The sequence below is a fragment of the Cryptomeria japonica genome, chromosome 9 (assembly GCF_030272615.1).
Source record: "Cryptomeria japonica chromosome 9, Sugi_1.0, whole genome shotgun sequence".
NCBI lineage: Eukaryota > Viridiplantae > Streptophyta > Pinopsida > Cupressales > Cupressaceae > Cryptomeria > Cryptomeria japonica.
In genome coordinates this window covers 520,740,032-520,760,282 of record NC_081413.1, presented here as the reverse complement: position 1 = coordinate 520,760,282, position 20,251 = coordinate 520,740,032, and the positions used below count along the sequence as shown (strand labels likewise).

The following is a 20,251-nucleotide window of genomic DNA, read 5'->3' as shown; positions in this document are numbered from 1 at the left end:
CTTTTAAATAAACATTAGGCAATAATAATAATTAATTAATTTTAATTACATTTTTGATATATTTTATCCTTGGGAATTAAATTATATTTTATTTTTGAAATATGCCAAAGATGGGACATTACAAAAATTCAAAACCAAACTGTGCACACCTTTATGTATTTCTTATTCCTATGTGCCCTATATCTCTGCTTGCTAATGCCCTCATTCCTTTTTGCATGCTTATGCGCCCTCCTGCATGGTAGAGAATCTTTTAGATGAGCGAAGTAAAGATAGATTCATTGAATGATTGTTACTTAAAATAGAAGTCTGTTCTTTGATTCATTCCATTACTGTATGCTTGTTACTATCTTCTATGGTGACTTATATTTGTTCAACCTTTCCTTAGGACATAGATCATTTTCTTGACATATTTATTTAAAAAAAAACGTTTTTCATTTGTAACTTAATTCGCACTCCTTCACCCTTCTTCCAGACAACTTAGAACAAACATTTGATTAAATTTGCCTTAATTCAATCCTTCAATAAAATCGGTATTGCTTAGGATCGCCTTCCTTTGTATATTTAATAAAATTGCCTTATTTAGTCCACCAAATAGGTCATTTCCAGTTTGCAAAGGTTTTTAATTCCTTGTTTATGAGGGTTAATTTTCTACACCTTCCACATTTTTGTAGTTTGACTTTCTTGCCTTCCACATCAACCTAGCTTCATCCACACCTCTCTTCTTTATTAACTTAAGTCGGTGTGCATCCTCTTCCTTGTTAACTTAAGTTGGTGTGCATCTTCTTCTTTGTTTTAGGAAGTTAAAATTTGACTTAGGCGATTTTTGCTTCCTCATTAACCTAGGTTGATCCGCACTCTTTCATGACTTCAAGGATTAATATTTTAGCTAAGCAATTTTTACTTTCTCATCAAATTAGGTTGTTGCACAGGCCTTCCTTGTCTTTGAGGGTTGATATTTTACTTAAGCAATTTTCACTTTCCAATCAACCTAAGTTGATCCACAGACCCTCCTTGATTTTGAAGGTTAATATTTTACTAAGGAAAATTTTCGTTTCCTGTCAACCTAAGTTGATCTACATCCCTTCACTTAGAAAAAATTACTTCCTATCAACCTAAGTTGATCGCAGGCCTTCACTTAGAAAATTTTACTTCCTATCAACCTAAGTTGATCCGTAGGCCTTTACTTAGAAAATTTTACTTCCTATCTGTTGTGATGTTTTCACACATCGCCTCATTGGATATGGGGACCTCCACTTTTTTTTTGCTTTCTAGGATAGTTGTAGAGTCATGTAGCTATTAGCTTTTATTTGGAAGAAGTGCAAACTTGAAAATCAAAAAAATGGGTAAGGCATAAAAATGATCTAGGCTTCCATTGCTCTCGCACCCCCCTTCCATTCTCATCGGCACCTCCTTCCAATGATATCGGCACCCCTTGTCAATCACTACAATGAAATAGGAAAGAAAGCAAGAAATTTAATCAAGTCAAGATTGATTATAGAATGAAAGATGGCGATGTTCTGCGATGCGAGATGTTATGAATAAAGAGCCACAATGCACGCGATACATTCAATGGCATTTAATATGAGAGGCAAAGTAAAATGAATTCGTTCTTCCAAGATACCACAGTTTTGAATAAGTTGCTTTCATTTACAAACTAAAATTGACAGCTATGCAAACATTAAATGAATGCGACTAGCTGGTTTTAAATGCATTGTATTAAATGAAAGTCATCTAACAGCCTGTGATGAGGTATTACAAGCGATTTATATTGATCATTTCATTTGATCAATACTGCCTTTGCTAAAAAAGCAGCGATTCAAATGTCAGCAAGTGTGACAGAGAATTCATTCATTCTTGGCCACGATTTGGATCAAGACCAGGCACAATTAGACAGCGAATTGTCTCCCAGGACAGCGAATTGCCTTCAAGGCAGCAAGTTTGTTATAGAGGCTGTGCTATTATAACTGTGGACACCATCCTATCCCTTAACAGCAACTTGAGTTGAAAAGCGATCATATCAGACATATCGAACTGTATGCATCAAAGTCTAGCGATTTTCATTTGTGATCAAGCACTTTCAAAATCGGTGCATTGCCTTCCAGCGATCCTCCTTTCATCAGTGATATGCATCAGTAGCGATTTTGACTACCAGCTATCCCCACTCAAACACTTTGAAGCAAATACACTCTTTTGACGTCAACTTTCAATTAAGGAGTAAACACGATTAATAAGGGTGGCGAATTTGATCAAGACATCAAGCGAATTACCTCTTCTTTGGCATCGATTTAGAAGGATAGAGCAGTGATTTGGATCATCCGGTGCAGCGAATTGCCTTTATTAATCATCGAATTTGTTATAGGAGGCTGTGACATTGTTGTATTAGGGACCAAAGAATTCTATTCTTGATCAAATGCGTCAAAATGGAAGCAAATCTTTGCCAGCGATTTTCAGGCCTAGGGTGATCAGTAAAGGAAGTGAATTTAATCATTACCTGCAGTAAACAAAGCCTCTTCACAGTGACTTCAATTTGGAAGAGAGGGCGATTATACCAGGCAACACCCACGATGAAATGAAGCCTCTCCTAGGACAAGTGATTGGAGTTCTGATCTGATATTTTGACATCCCAACCTACAGCGAATTCATCTCCAACAGCTGGAACTTCGATTTTGATCAGATATAGTCATGAGTGCCACAATGAACCATTTCATCAGCATGGCAATTCGGTGATAGAAGGCAGCGAATGCACTAATCAACATTGAATTTGCAAGCGAGATTAATAGTTGATATTAGTGAACCCTTGATAGAGGATGATTTTGTTAAAAAAAAACTGTTTATTAGCTCATTTTGGGTTAGCTGCAGGTCAGAGATAAATTAATTTTGTCATATTTGACCTTGTTTTGGTGTAGGTATATCTGGTCGTTTATCAATTTCAGCCTTAGAAAGGTTTGTTTAGTATATTGTGATCATCTTTTGAGCATTTACAAAGGCTTATCATTAGGAAAGGTGATCATTTTCATGTTAGGGGTTTGATTTCGCTCTTAGGGTGATGAATCCTCGCCGAGACAATCAGGTTGTTTGCAAGAAAATATCATTTCATAAAACTAACTTGAGCATTTCTCATAGGTGCAAGATGGCTGGAGCAAGGTGAACTCTTATCTAGAAGGACATCACACTTCAAGTCTCTATAAGGCGTTTGATAGGATCATCATCATAAGAAATCAGTGTAAAGAGCAACTCTCAACATCAAGCGTTCAAGGTGGAAATTTTCACAATCTTGAATTTCCTTAGGAAATCCAAGAATCATTGTCAGTATAGCTAGACAGAAGCTCTAGAATGCAAGTGATCAAGACAAGAGATAATTTCAGAAGAGTTAATCAAAGTTAGAAGATGAACTTGAGCAAAGTCATCATCATCATGAGCTTGATAATGTTGAGTATCAAGAGATATGCCTCATTCATTCACAACTTGCGATGAGTTACAAAGATCGAGCAAGCTAAGGTGGCGCTCAATCATCATTTATCCAATCATATCATTTTCAAGCTATGGCATCCAGATTCAATGTACTTGACTCATCCAACAAAAGAAGATAACTACCACATGGGCACAAGGATCGATGTACCTACCATCGTCATTTATTGGTTGAATTTTCATAGAAGGACATGTGTCCCATCAGCTGTAATTTTATCATTGGTCAAGCATTAAATGCTTTGTAATGGGTCCAATAAACCCTAATTAGGGTTTCTAGCTTTCGATCTTGGCCATTGATCTCAAATTGATTTGAGCTATCGAATGTGATGAGAGCACTATATAAGGCTCCACTTCTTCATTTGTAAAGTTAATAGTTTATCGTTAATAGTTAGTAGTTGATAAAGTCAAATAGATAGCAATTAGAATAGAGTAGGAAAAGAAGGCAAAGATTGTTGCCAAGACATTGTTGTAAAAGGCATGTAAACGTCATTGAAGATATGGTGAATTCCATGTGTTGATTCAACAATTCGCATGGTCTCTACTTCTCAATTTGATTTTCATGTTGTTTAGATGAATGGAAGACTTTGTGTATGATCAATGGTGAAATTCTTATATCGATACTACTAACACCTTGTCGAAGTAAAGTGCCTTGCATGGTCAATTGGAATCATTTAGCTAAAGCTTAACTTCAATTATCATTCCTTCATTGATATGCATCAACTTGATGGTGTCTATGTTTGTGGTGATGATTTGAAAATCATAAAGCTATCCTTAGGAGATTGCACTAGCCTTGCGGAGATGTTCGCTGCATGTTGAAGCAAGACTTGGTTGAATTTCATCAAAGATTGTCCTTTGCTCTTACATTCTTAGAGTTAGACTAGATCTCTCTCAACCTTTATCCTTTTTCCCTTTTTTAAATCAAGTTAATCCCAAGTTCCAGCATCATTTGAGCATTCGGGCATTCAATGTAAGTCCACCTTGTGAAATCAGCAATATCACATCATATACAATCGAGTCTATCCAAGAGCACGTCAAGACCTGACATTAGAGAACCTTGGAGTCGTCTCACTCGATCACATAGTATTTTATTATTTGTTGCATAGTGCGTGAAAACACCATCAACACTATCAACCTAGGTTGATCTGTAGGCCTTTCTGGCCTTTGAGGGTTGATCCTAAGTTGTTACGCAAGCCCCTTCCTTATCAACTTAAATTGATGCGCAGGCTCTTGCTTGATGTTGGAGGTTGAAATTTTTGTTTACCTTGATGGTTGATTGATCCTTCAAACTTAATTTTTTTTTCACCCTCTAAAGTTGATTGACTTATTTATTTGAGGAGGTAAATTGTCCAAGTCCATTGCCTTAGAATTTCGCTCTCTTCTAAAATTGAAAAGTGAAATGCATAAGAGAGATCTTATTTCCTTAATTTGCAAGGAAGATTTTATTCTTTCAAAATTGACCCTTTCTAAGAAGCTTGGCAATTCTTGTAACATTATTGACATCTTCCTACAACCTCTAGCAATTTTGCAATGTGACCTCAACTTGACATCTCTTACTCATTAGCAAAGGTTAACAACTAAAGAAACTATTGCCAAGCTAAGCAAAGTAAGACACCTAATCTAAGCAAAAAGTGGGGGTCCCCATTTGCAATGGGGCGATGTGTGAAAATGTCACAACACGATGGATTCTTACCTTTTTTATAACTTTATTGTCTAAGAAATCAAAGTTTATCGACTCATCTTTGTTGCTGAGTGGAAGCAACGACATAAATGCAAATAGATACCCTAGGATGTTATAGAGCATTTATCCAATGCATCATCCACTTCCCAACTGGATTGTACCATTCTAGAGGGGCTCTTGATCCTGCCTTGTGATGTTTTCATGGATCTCACTTTCTTCCACATGGTAAATTCTACAATAGCAGCTATAAACCCCAAAATTTCTCTGAAAAGTTCTTGTGCAAGTATGAACAATTCATTTGTGTGAAGTATTTTGCTAAAAGAATCTGTTCAATGCTATAGAGTTATTCATGAAAGTTTTAGTTCATTCCATAGTTTATATAAATAGTTCACCTGTTTCTTTAGATTTCTATTGCTAATATGAAAGCATCACATTTCTAACAATTATCATTTCCATAATTATATATAACAACCATTATTTGTTTATTGAAAATCTTAAATTGTTACATGTTCAATATTAAATTCAGCAAACATGCTGCTTTAGAGTTGAAAAACTTGTGGATAAAGGTGTATTCAAACAGATGCACCTGCATCAAATGATATATTGTATCTTCTCTTCTTTAAATTCTTGGTAGGACTCAATCTCACATTATCTATCATGCTAGCAGAAGATTCATTAATCCATGTTTATCTGATAACCTCTACCTTAGGGGACAAAAATGAAATCAAGTATAAAAAATCTGCTCATCAATCATTATTAAGTATTAGCTCTTGTTGCTTCATTGTTTTCCCCCATGTCTTGTACTTTACCTACATCTTGGAACACATACCGTGTGTGGACACTGGAAATGATAACTTCCTTTTAATTTTCAGCTACAAACTAGTTTCCGTCAGTGGAACCTCATGATGCGTTTTCAGAAATTAGCGTGTAGTAGGAATTGTTAAAAAAATATCATTTTCGACTGGACTGCAAAAAAATGACTTTAGCCTAATACCACTGCACTTCAAACCATTTTCATTTATATATATTTTATGTATAACAGTTTTTTACTGCAAAAAAATGACTTTAGCCTTATACCACTGCAATTTAAACCATTTTCATTTATATATATTTTATGTAACAGTTTTTTACTGCAAAAAAATGACTTTAGCCGAATACCACTGCAATTCAAACCATTTCTACTTATCTATATTTTATGTAACAGTTCTTTAGGATCTTAATGATATAGTTAAAATAATAAATATCTTGGATGTTTTGTGTGACTGATCTTATTGCATATTGGTTTGAGCCTTGAGGAATATTTGGTAACCATATGATAAAACTGATTTGATCGGTTATTTAGATTATTTCTGGAACAAGCCTTACTATATGGGGTGAATTTATTTCAATTGCAGACATTGTGGGCATTCTAACACCCATGGTTATAAAGTCTTTATTCATTATTGCATCTAATTTAGTAAAAATTTCAGGAAACAAAAACATTGAATTATGGCAAATGTGTATGAAGTTTATCTCATCATGTGATGATGAGAGAAATGATTGGCCGGCCTTATTTGATGTAAATGTTGTTATGAAAGTCTACTTTTGGAACAAATCCAGAATGAAAGTTTCAAAATAGATAATTGTGAATGAATTGAGTAGTTTTTAGCCTAACTACTGTTATTCTTGCTTAGTTAAAATATAGTTGATATACTCTGCATAGGGGCATACATACTTGTCTAGTTGAGTCTGACATACTTAAATTTCCACAGGTTTAGCTTTTTTTAGTTATTTATTATGCATGCACATGTAATGGAACTATCGACTGATATGATTTTATCGGAATAGCCATTGATATTGGTACTTAGTAAGGGTTTTTCGTGGTTTATTTGCAGCTGGGTTTTTGCTAGAAAATGGCCAACATTTTTTCAAGCTTCCCAGTTATGTGCCATCTCGGGATTGTTATCACTAGCAGCGTGGGCTATTGTAATTTCACCAATAGTGGTTGTAATTGTCTGGGGTAGCTGGTTTATGGCAATTCTGGATCGCGATATAATCGGGTTGGCTGTAATTATTGCTGGGACAGCTCTTCTGTTGTCATTTTATGCAATTATGCTTTGGTGGAGAACTCAGTGGCAGAGTTCACGTATGTATATTCAATTCACTTTTATGGTTCTCAAATTAAATTCTGAGTTCATGGTTTAATGGCCAGGGTTTCAATTTTGTTAATGTGGGAATCATAGGATTAATTTAGATGGACTAATTAAACTTTTTATAAGCATAGGATCTAACTTCACTGCAGGCATGTTATTTTAATATGGTGTCTAGTTTACATGCTGAAATTTCTTTTCAAATGGTTCCAGAAACATTTGTAATCTAATAATGAAACCAATGTTATGAGACTTATTGAGTTCCCTGGTTCTGTGTCTGAGCATTACAAATTAGGCCTGCAGTCTCATTCTTGCCATACCTGAGTTTGGTGAAGATGGGCTTAGTTTGTCTATTAAGTTTTTTGTAAAATATCTACATATCACACTTTTTCACCTAAAATTTTGGAGTCTCTGACGTGTTCTTTTCCAGTTCTAAGCCAAAAATGAGCCATCCAGTCTTTTTGCTGGTTTTGAGTCTGAGTCTGATAATGCCAATTGAAACTAATGTGAAATTTGATCTGAGGTCTTGTAATTAATTTGTGATCTCTAGAAACTTGATGGTGTACAAAGTTTCAAGTTTGCCTCTTTCTTTCTAAATAGGACAATTGAAAGTAGTTATATTAAAATGGTGGTATGTCAAGCAAAATTAAAAAATTTAGTATTTTTTTAGCATTAGTTTTGGGGGTTTCTAGGAACAGAGTGACAAGGAATTATTACTTTTGGCATCCAGTGTAATCAGTAAGTAGAATTGACACTTTTTTTTGCTAAATATAACTGTACGCTGTACTTCTTTATGCCGAGTGGCGTAGAGTTGCAGCAGGGGGAAAGCATTTGATGTTGTGGCTGTGAAAGAAAATTGAAAACTATTTAGAGCCAACTTTCATTTTCTAAATATAAAGACATTAAAATTTTAAAATATATATTAATGCTTCAAACGAAACTATAAAGAAGTAACATGTAAAATCATTACCAAAATAATGTATGGTAGCTTTCCCAAAAGTAAAATTAAAGGTTACATTCAAAAGTAAAACAAACACATTGCCAGAAAACAAAAATAAGTAAATAATGTAGATAAAATAAAATAGTTGTAAATAAAATTTATGTGTTCATGCATTTATGTAGAAAATAAAATAAAATAAGTTCTGAAGTAAAATAAAATAACTCTTAAGTAAATAAATCAGCTTTGTATTTTTTCATCTATCTACTTATCTATTTGTGTGTTTGTAGTAGTTTAAATTATAGCAGAAAAAATCGGCAAACCAAATGTATAAGATTTTTTTCAAAAAATCGTGAAAAAATCGTATAATCAAAAAATTAAAGAAGTGTAAGAGAAGTTGAATAATCCACTATTTTTCTAAATTTCAAGGCATTTTAATAGCATAGAGATACTGTGAGAAAATAAAAATTAAGTTAAGGATCTAGGGTGGAAATCCCTAGCATGGTTGAGGGGCAATGCCTCTCACAAGTCTTGAGCGTAGTGCCTTGAGGGGTGGTGCTTCTCAAGGGGGTTTGGGGGTATTGCCCCTAGCATGGTCAAGGGGTAGCACCCCCCATAGGGTTTAAGAGCAACGCCCCTAACATGCTTCCTACCATGATACAAGTCGGGGTCAAGGGGCAGAGTCTTTGAAACCATATGGACCTTCATGAAGTGTGCTTATTTTCATAATTTTATCACTTTTAAACAAGCTCCAAGACCCCCACTCCCGCGGAACCTTTCAAAAAAGGCTAGACTTTCACACTCTTATGTTTGAATGTTGTTGAATTTTTATTCATTTTTTTAGGTAATAAAAAATAATTATATATTAATATAATAAAATTGTTATGGCTTTCAATTATAATATTAGAAGCAAAAAAAGATTCTAAAATCCTAACACTCAACAAATTTAAATTCCATGATTATACTTTAACATTAAATTTATTGAATAGCACACAGACTTACTCTATATAGCTAATAACTAACCTAAAAAACGAATATCGGTGAACCCCATTAGAATTTTCTAGACAAGGTAAAATGACTTCAATCAAAACAAAAAATAAATTGCTATTCCTCATATGAGTACGTGTATGAGTTTGGGAACTCAGATATGAACAGGAATTCGTTTATTAATTTTTCAATTATATTTAATTAATAATATTAGTAAAATTATATCATTATATTAATTATATCATAGTTAATTAAAAATATTTTATTTTATTTTTTTTGGTAAAAATGCCTAAGCCGTATTTTATTGATAGAAAATGTTACAATCTTTGCTCAGTGCGGGTGCCGGTAGGAAAGAGTGGAGAGGAGAAAACCTTCAGCCTTGCCCGGGACCATCGGTCCAGTTAAACTTGCAACCTTTAAATTACAAATGACCTTTTATAGGTTCTACAATCAGGCTTATAAAAAAAAGCTCTTCATATGGAGAAACTGTGCTTGGCATGGGATGGTGTATTTCTGTCCACCTTTCCCACTTCCCTTTTGTCATCATAGTCACCCTCTGCTTATCCTGCAAAACAAATTTTAAAACCTTCTCTTGTAAAACCAATTTTCAATGCTTTCTTCTGCAAAACCACTATATTAACTGTTAGTTTCAAAAGAAGAATAAAGCCAGTACTATTTCAATACCCTCTCCCCTGCTGTTATTCTAGACTAGGTTTCTTTCGAAATAGGTCAACATCAGAGATTGTTGTTCCTACTTTGAAAGATTACCCAGTCTACAATACTTCCCAGAAATGAAAGCATTGGACAGCAAAGGATTGATACTACCACAACCTCTCTAGTCTGAACTTTAGTATCTTATTATGGTAATCACGATTTCTGTCTCATCTAAGTATAGTTTAACTATCATTTGATATTGTCATACAATGAATACCTTACCCTTCGCTATGCATATTATGTCACGGAAATAAATAGTTCACTATGTGTCTTGATATAACTATTGCTCCTATCTGTCTATGTTTAAGATTCATTATAATAATTAAATAAAAAAAAAAAACTATGTAACTGGAACTTAATCTTCTTCCTTGTTATCTGTGGTTTCCATACCAGAGGCTTGTGCTTCAGTGGGATTCTCTGCCTGGAATGGTGTCCATCCTTCTTCGACCATGTAACTCACCCACCATTCTCCTTTCGGTTCTTTGACCACTCCCAGCCATTGCTTAAGGAATGCAATGCTTCTGGCGATCTCTGTTTGTCTTTGGTTGCAGAGACTCTGGTCCTTATTACTAAGGATGGGCCTTTTGAATTCTATGTTGAGCACCTCACCCTTATCAATGGCTTCCGCCACTTTGGAGTAATCTTCCGGGTACAGTGTTTGCAGATTCTCATCCACACATTTTATCGCCAATTCCAGGTTATCCAAGTATTCCTCTTTGAAAATCAACCTGCATAATGTAACTATTACTGCTTTTCCTTCTCCCATTGTAAGTAAAATCGCTGCAAACCCTGCTGGGATGCTACTGTTGACTCTTTGTCTATGCTCTGAAAGGATTATCTTGTCACCCAGAATCCTTTTGGTCGCATTTATAATCAAATCATCCTCCGTTTTCAGGATGACCGACCATCTCTTATTAGAAATTTCTCCTTTGAAGGACATTTCCCGCTTCTCAGAGCAGAGACAAGTACCGGAATCCATTTTAGGCAGAGTTTAGTGTTGAGTGCTTATGTGGATATATACTAGTTATGGCAACTGGTGGAACTGGTACTACAATTAGTGACCCCGGTTGTATCAAGCGAGTCGCATGAAGTTAACCTCTCTGTCATTCACTATGTTGTATGATTGCTTGTAGATAAATCTGACATATTCCTTTCCCCAAATGTCCTGCTGTATGACTGCGGGAGTGATGATTATTAATTCATTTTACGCCTGGCCTTGCTAGTGTATGATTGCTCTGACAATCGAGCAGTATATTATGATATTTTTGGCTGTGTTTCATCATTTTTATATACTACATCGAGACATAGATATATTAAACAACTTTTATTAATGAACTTAAAAAAATTATTTTATTTTATAGAGAAAAACCTTAGTTGCCGATCTGGATATGGGTTGATGCAAGATGATCCTCCCTTCTAGCTACAATTCATTACAAAACTCAAAACAAATGCAGAGACTCTCTGGTTGCAAATTAAATATAAATTTTATTCCAAATACAACAAATTTGCCATCCATTATATACCATCAAGGCCTTTCATTGGCACGGCTTCTCTCTCGCTCAGTACAGAATCACACTATGTTGATCATCAACTTTGCACATTCTTATCAGCTTTTCTTACCAATCCTTACTGACTCCATAGCTTAGTGTCTCACACTCACGCCTCCTCTGCACTCAGGCCGATTTCTCAACTCTCCATTCTTCTTTCTCTATCCTCATAATCTCTCCTACTCTCTGCACATTTAACATTTACATATCTCTCTTGATGCACAGGCACATGTACACATTTTCCTTTCTTGGCCGATTCTCACTCAGCCACTTCTTCCTCACACCTGTTTACTTCACATGCAACCCTTCACTTTGCAACCCCAGACTCTACACTATCTCTTCTTCCTCACACCTGCTTACTTCACGCAGCTCTTCACTTTTCAACCCCACACAATAGGCTATCTTTCACTAACCTCTATCGCTTTTATAATCTGCCATTCTGGTCTTTCCATACGCACATCCCTCTCTCTCTCTCTCTCTCTCTCTACATGGCTTCTCTTTATATCGCATCAATAGTCTGCCTATCCTGCCGTTTTATTTTCATCTTTCTTTGACCGATGCATCCACTCATCTCCTCTATTCGCATGATGGAAACTGGATGTGTTTTATAACTGGCAATTGCCTTGTTCAAAAGTTTCTAAAGACTTTCCGGCAATCATTACAATCTGCTTCAAAGCTTCTTGTGAGGATGCTGGTTAAGGTTGTGGAATTTGTTTTTATGCCTGCCAATTCTGGAAAGTGTGACAAGTCCATTTTTGTGCATATCCTGCAATCATATCAGTTCACGAGACAATATTTCTTTGAGGCATTCTTTCAAACAGTTCACATGCACTGACTGTGCTTCCACACTTTGCATACATGTCTACCAGGGCAGTTGTGACTACCACATCTAACAAAATTCTGTATCCTTTATGATTTGATGGATGTTCATGCCCTGAACCAAAGTTCACAGGCTGACCTGTTGATATAATAGCTGCGGGAGATTTCTTTCTCCCTTAAATCACTTATGAAATTGCTGAGGCCGACCTTGTGGATGGGCACCTCCATTAAATGATGCATTTAATCAATACGTATTATTGATTGTGTAAAGCCGTCCCTCTTGAGTAAAAGGCCGATTTCTTATGAAGGGGTGCCAAATGATGTATATATAGGAGATCATTCTCCTTCATTTAGTAATTCGTTCATTCCTAAATTCGATCATCATGAGCAGAGCAGACGTTCACATGTTCTCAGGAAGGAGTTTGCCATCTTCAACAGATCATTTCTTCATCTATTGCTTGAGTGTCTCTGCATCTGAGAGGTGCCTTATTTATTGTATCAAACTAGCCTTGTGTGTGACCTGATTGTATAGCAGTTTTCTGCTCTTATTCTGCACTTTCTAATATATGAGAGATATATTACTGCTGGGTTTTTCTCCCTCAAGTAGGAGGGTTTTCCCAGGATAAATGATGTGTTCTTTGCTCACTGTGTTGTACTATTTTCTGCTTATTCGTTAATCTGATCATGATGTCAACATGACCACCAGAGAGTAGAGACTAAATATTAACTTTATCACATCCAGCTGAACAGAAAACCAGTCGATCATGTGTCAATCACCTAGAGACATTTTGTAATTCGTGGATGTTTGGTGAAGAAAATCACAAAAAAGGAACTAGGGGAAGGGTACCAGTTCCAATAGTGGACACCTTTTTGTCAACCCAACCCCTCGGTAGTAGATTGCAAAGGAGCCCAACAAATTGATAATGGAAAGCTCATTAATGAATATCACATGTACCAATAGTGTATAATTTTGCACAAATGTCCCAGTAGTGGTGCACAAATGGGCTAATTATAGTAAAAAAATGTCAAAAAAGGTGATCTACTACTGGAACATTTGTCCACTACTACTGCAAATTTTGAGTTATCTACTTTTGGTGCAAAGGAGTTCATGTATGGGTAGACACTTTGAAATGACCACTTTTTGACCTTTCGGCACATAACGATTTCCTAAGTTACCGGTCTTCCCTTTTTGGCCTAGGTTCGAGTCTTGGTTCGTGCCCGGTCTTGGTTCGGCCTGGGTTCGACCTGGGTTCCACCCGCGTCCTTCCTTAGTGGTCGGGTTCCTTGTCCCGAGTGAACCTAGGAGGACCTGCGTGAACCCAGGCCCGAGGGTTCCCAAAAACGGGGCCCACGGGTCAAAAAACAATAAATAAAGACTTTTTAAAATAGTTTTTTAATAATAAAACCCTAATTCGCCCCTTTACGACGGATTTCATGCATCAAAACATTCATTCAACTCATTCTATTTGCATTTTTGAAGATTATTTCTCTACAGCCAGGTTTCTTAGTTTTTGCATTTTTCTTCGAAGGTGGAGACTATGAAGATGTGAGATATGCATAAAAGGTGTAGGAATCACTGGAGAAGGAAGATTTAGCCATCAAGGGTGAGTGAATCTGATTTTTTTACAAGTTTTCAAGAATTTTTTCAAGTTTTTTTCAAGATTTTTTCAATTTTTTTTTAAATAAGTCTTGTATATTTTTTTACACTTTGTATGCATAGCATGGGGTTATAATGCCGAAATTTTATCAATTTTTTTTCAATAATGTTGTGTTTTCTCTTTTTATTTTAGGTGCATTATTCATATAATCATACATAATGGCTGAAACTGGAAGTGCAAGTGCAAGCGCAAGCTCTAGTTCAATTTCCCATACCCGAACTGAAAATAACCCCTTTAAAATTGATCAAGATTCACCACTTTGGCATTATACAACAATGATCAAGCAAGTGTCTGGTGGTAGGGGTTTTGTTTGGAAGTGTAACCATTGTGGCACTGAGTATACCAGCTCATACTATCGAGTGAAAGGCCACCTTTGTTTCATCCCCGAGCGTGGAATAAAATTTTGTAAGGGATCAGATGGCAAGGGGCTGTCAAAAGCTCTAGTTTTGGAATATATTAGAGAACAAGAGGAAGCTGATAGGAGAAGTGGCTAAGCAAAGACTAATCATCTTCTTATCCAGTCAAGCTCGTAGTCTACGAGGCCTTCTAGTAGTATTGGCTCCGCAAGACCAGCCGGTTCGCATCCTTTCATGCAAAAACCACTAGTTGCTCCACTAGAGAATCAAAATGTTGTGGCTTCACGGAAAAGAGGCCCATTGGATACTGCCTTCAAAAATGAAATGAGAGAGTTTGCAGATTAGAGCATTGGGCGTTGCCTTTATGGCAATGGGCTTCCTTTCAACCTTGTTAGATCACCTTACTTTCGGGACATGGTACATACCCTTTGCAACACACCTTTTGATTATGTTTGTCTAGGGTATGAAAAGGTGAGAACCACCTTATTGGCAAAGGAGAAAGCATACGTAGAGTCACAGTTGAAAGTCATCAAAGATACATGGCCGGAAACAGGTTTGACCATCGTTTCTGATGGATGGAAAGATTGTAAAAATAGGCCATCGATCAATGTTATAGCAGTGTGCCCTAAAGGGGCAATGTTTTTGAAAGCGGTGGATTGTGAGGGGCAAGTGAAAGATGCAAGTTTCATTGCCAATACCCTCATAGAATGCATTGACATGGTGGGGCCTCAAAATGTTGTCCAAGTCATAACGAACAATGCTAAAAATTGTAGGGCAGCAGGGACTATAGTGGAGGCTACATACGGTCACATCTTTTGGACACCATGTGCAGTCCACTCACTCAATTTAATCATGCAAAAGATTGGCACACAAATTGATTGGGTGAAAAAACTTTACGAGGAGGGTGAGGAGATTCAAATGTTCGTGACTAATCATCATATGTCACAAGCCATTTTTAAGACCTTCTCCAAGTTGGAGTTGTTGAAGGTAAATACTAATTTGAATTTTATTTTTTAATTTTTAAATTTTTAATTTTTTATAATTGATATATGTTGTGTATTTTTGTATGTCATGTTAGGTAGCTGAAACATGATTTGCATCTCACACGCTCGTCTTAAGACGACTTGTGAAGGTGCGAGAGGCCTCGAGTTCTATGGTCATCAATGGATTGTGGAGTGTATGGAAGTAGGCCCAAATAGAAAGAGCTCTAAAAGTAAGAGCATTGATCCTTGTTGAGAAATGGTGGGATAATGTGGAATATGTTTTGAATTTCACCGAGCCCATCATGAGCATGATTAGGTATGTGGATACTGATCGCCCATGTTTGGGTGAGATTTATGATGGCATGGATTGCATGGTGGAGAAAATAAGATAAGTAATAAAAAGAAAAGTAAATAACCCAACAGAAACATTTTTCAAAGTTGTGCAGAATATTATTGTTGACCGTTGGAGCAAGATGACCAATCCCTTACATCTCTTAGCATTTGCTTTGACACCAAAATTTTATAGTGCAGAGATGCTTGCAACACCAAGGAGGGTACCACCATATAGAGTTGTAGAGGTTGCTTCTGGCTATAGAGCTGCCTTTAAAAAGATATATCAAGATGAGGAGACAAGAAATGTTGTCATGGAGTTTGGCCAATTTGTATGCACAAAAAATCATGATGTTGTAGCTCTCAATGCTAGATATGGGATGGATGTTGATGAGTGGTGGTATGTACATGGTCAAGGCTCCCTTTACTTGCAGCCTCTTGCAATTAAACTTCTCTCCCAAGTATGTATCTTTTTATTTTTATAGTTTTCCAATTCCATTTGATGCTATCATATTTTTATTTTAGAATTTATAAATTTCTAATTATGTTTTAACTTTTAATAGGTTGCAAGTTCTTCAGCTGAGCGGAATCGGAGTACATACTCCTTCATCCACTCAGTCAAACGTAATCGTTTGGGTGCAAAGAGAGTTGAGGATTTGGTCTATGTACACTCCAACCTTCGTTTGTTGTCACATAAGGACCTTGAATATAATGTGGGTGCAACAAGGAATTGGGATCTAGCCCTCGAGTGTGCTGATTTAGATGCTACAGTTGCACAACTTGCCCAAGTCTCTATAGACGAGGCAGCTATGGAACTTGAGAGAGACATGGCTAGTGGGAGTGGCATTCCATTCGATAGTGGTTCAATTGATGCTGGATTTGAACCACTTGATGACCTTGGGCTTGGGTTGGATGTTTCAGATGAAGATGAATATGGAATTTAAATCCCATAGATGGCTTGTAATTTGAATTTTTATTATGTCATGACATATTCACATTTTTAAACTTGAATCAGTTGAAACTTGAAACTTGAATATTATCTTTTTAGCAAATTATGAATATGATATTAGACTTTAGTTATTAGTTTACTGATTACATTTGCAATATATGAATATTTATTGGCATTGGCACTTATGGATTTATGATTTATGATTTATGTATGGAAAGTCACATTGTATATTTTATTTTTGTATGGATTGTATATATTGAACATATATATAATATATGTTATATATATATATATATATATATATATATATATATATATATATATATATATATATATATATATATATATATATATATATATATATATATATATATATATACGGACGTACCCGTACCCAAGTTTTTTTTTTTGCCGAATCTGCGAATCTGAACCCGAACCGGTAACTTAGACAATTTGCACAGAGTGCATCGTCACTACCCAGAAGTGGGATCCTTAGTTATAAGCAGTTAAGTCGTATACGGAGACAACCCAAAAAAATAAATTGAAATCTGACGTACGGTTTGGGAGTTTTATGTGCGCGAAGTTAGCTATGTCCACTACTAGTACCCTTCCCCTAAATAATGAAAACCTTAATTGTGAAGAAAAACGAATTAGAAAATCTCAAAAAATTGTACAGCACGATTTAATTTGATTTTAATGCGTGTAAACGAGGAAAATTTGGCCAATAAATGTTGACCACGATCTTATTTGAAAATACATTTTTTTTGGGGGGTGCCAACTACGGTGATTAATCACATGTTTTTAGCAATTTATGCATCTTTGGCTTAAATAGATATTAACATTTAATATTCATATAAAAAATAAAATAACTTGTTAAAGTAATCATTTATTTTCGTCAAACTATGAGTTCCTATTTTGTATTGTTGTCATTTTGACTTCCTAATCTTTATACTTTATAATAATAAATCTCTTATTTTAAAAAATAGCTAGGTACTCAATACTTTAACATAAAACTAAATATTTTTTTTGTTTTTATTTATGTTTTTGATAACTGTAGAAAAATACCTCTGGTAAAAATTAATTATTTGGAAAAAACCTTTGTTTTTTAGGAAATAAATTAACATATAAAACTATTGAATAAGCTGTTTTCATAGAATTTTAGCACTATTGATATAGTTTTGTACTTAAGCTATGGAGTAAATAAATTGTTAAAGTTGTAGATAAACTAATATAGATATTTTAAATACATCTTAAAAAATGCCAAGAGATACGAGGTTGGAGATGCCTATCTAGCTTATATCATAAATTTGATATGGTCAGCTCAAGATTGATATTCTTTGGTGTCTTTTCGCTAGATGTATTTAAGATATGAATGCTTGTTCTATTAAACTCTCATATAGACCTCTTTTGTAATGTTTCAAAGAAATTATTTGCATAAAAATCTGAAGAATGAGTGCTTCAAAAGTAAATATTTCAGTTTTTCATTATTGCAGGAGCTGTTGAAGTTCTTCTATACTTGTCGGTTGCATTACTTTGTGCATATGAACTGTCTGCTGTTTATATTACAGCAGGCAGCAATGCATATTCAGCATCTGGATTCTTCTTTGGTGTTTCAGCACAAGCTCTTGCAATTAACATGCTTTTTATATGTAGAATGGTATTTCATGGTAAGCTTTTACATCAAAATAGTTCATGCTGTTAACACATACCATTCAGTTTTTAATTTTTTCAATTTTTTTTTCCTATAATTGAATTGGTTAAGTAAAAGTGTACATTATTCTATTTCTTCTTTAATTTTCACTTACAGGAGCAGGCCTAGATATGGATGAGTATGTGCGCAGGTCCTATAAGTTTGCCTATGCTGATGGTATTGAAGTTGGTCCAGTCGCCTGTTTACCAGAACCTCCAGACCTTAATAATTCTTCAATACGAAAATTAAACAGGCAAGAACATCACTGGATGATTTACAGTCAAGATATGGACACAGTTTGAGTGCTGAATATGGCGCAAATTGATTTCTTAAGCCATATTTCTCTTTCATGGTCGTTTGGGTTGTGTTGTTTGTACAGACTTCTAATGTGACATGTTCATTTACAGGACTTTTCACAGTGGGTGTCTATATATAGGGTCTTTGTTTGTACTCTTTGTGTACTCCATTTTATATGGTTTGACTGCAAAGGAGGCGCACTGGCTGGGGGGAGTGACATCAATTACTGTTGTTGTTCTGGGTAAGATGAGTATAATTCATTGGGTTGCAAACAATTTTATTGTATTTTATACAAAAAGTCAAATTTCTTTTCTATGGGATTTTGAGAGTGAAAATTGCTAGGTATGGTAAGTTGTGATTTTTATACCGTTTTAAAGAAATTGATGTTTGATATGCTTTATTGCTTTGCAGATGTATATGTGGGAGCATGCCTGTTTGGTTTTGAGCTTCTCAAAAGTCGAGTGACTGCTTTGTTTGTAGCTGGAATATACAGATCTTTCTTAATATGCTTTGGAGTGCATTATTGGTATATTCAAGCTTGTCAGTCGAGCTTGATTTATGCTTTGCATATAATTTTGAACCTCATTGTGATTTTGGTTGCTTCAATTGTTATGCTTCAGGTATCTTGGTCATTGTATAAGTTATGCAGTGGTGGCTTCAGCATTGTCGGGTGCTGCCATCACACGACGTTTTCCAGTTGTGAGCCCATTGGCTGCAAGGAGAGATGCGCTTGAGAGCACTGTGATTCGCCTCAGGGAGGGATTTAGAAGGAAAGATGCTTGTAGTTCATCAAGTTTCTCAGAAGGCTATGAATCAAGTGCAAAACGTAGCAGCAGCGTTGAAGCTACTCAAATTGGAACTACTATTGACACTTTTTGTAGAAATAAGGTGCAGAATCAAGGTTATGGTGGAGTAACCTGGAATAACATGATGCATCCTGGAGCTGAAGATGATCAAGAGGGTGAACATAGTGCTAAAAGCTTGGACAGTGGAAGGCTAAGTTTGGCTTTGCAAAATGCTTTTGCCTGTCCTCCTACTGGTCAGGAATTTGACGGCGGAATGGCTTTAGTGGACCAGCAACCAGAGATGCCTTCTTCAGATCGCAACAAGCATGTAGTAGTTGGTCCAAGTGATCAAATAGATAGTCAAGGATCTGATTCAAGTACATCAGGTAGAAGCTCAGTTGATCAGCAAAACTTGGACTTTAATTTAGCAATGGTTTTTCAGGAAAGATTGAATGATCCAAGGATTAGTTCAATGCTAAAACTAAAAGCTAGACAAGGAGATCAGGAATTAACCAGTCTTCTGCAAGACAAAGGGCTGGATCCAAATTTTGCTGTGATGCTGAAGGAGAAGGGCCTTGATCCAACAATACTGGCATTACTGCAGAGAAGCAGTTTGGATGCAGATAGGGATCACAGAGATAACACAGAAGGTGCAGGTGTTGAATCAACTCAAATGGAAAATGTTATATTGAATCAGGTCTCATGGTCAGAAGAACTACGGCAACGAGGATTTGAAGGCTGGATACAAGCTATACGATTTTTGGTGCAAGTGTTAGCAGGCAGTGCAGAGAAAGCTTGGGCTCTTGTCACTGTTTTTTTTATTGCAGAAACCGCAGTCGTTGGTATATTACATCCAAAGACTGTAAATGTGATAAATAGAACTCACCAGCAGGCAAGGATTGGGATTTGCTACTTAAGATACCA

General features: G+C 35.8%; 1 protein-coding gene across 3 annotated transcripts in view; it reads left to right on the top strand.

Annotated features, from left to right (window-relative positions):
- Positions 1-20,251, top strand: part of LOC131066898 (calpain-type cysteine protease DEK1) — a 164,789-nt gene that overhangs the window by 41,028 nt on the left and 103,510 nt on the right. For all 3 annotated transcript variants that reach the window (XM_058001774.2, XM_058001773.2, XM_058001776.2), the window contains exons 2-7: positions 7,021-7,271; positions 18,049-18,222; positions 18,363-18,498; positions 18,653-18,783; positions 18,954-19,068; positions 19,163-20,219. In XM_058001774.2, the coding sequence (XP_057857757.2) occupies positions 7,021-7,271; positions 18,049-18,222; positions 18,363-18,498; positions 18,653-18,783; positions 18,954-19,068; positions 19,163-20,219 (1,864 nt within the window). The remainder of the gene's footprint in view (positions 1-7,020; positions 7,272-18,048; positions 18,223-18,362; positions 18,499-18,652; positions 18,784-18,953; positions 19,069-19,162; positions 20,220-20,251) is intronic.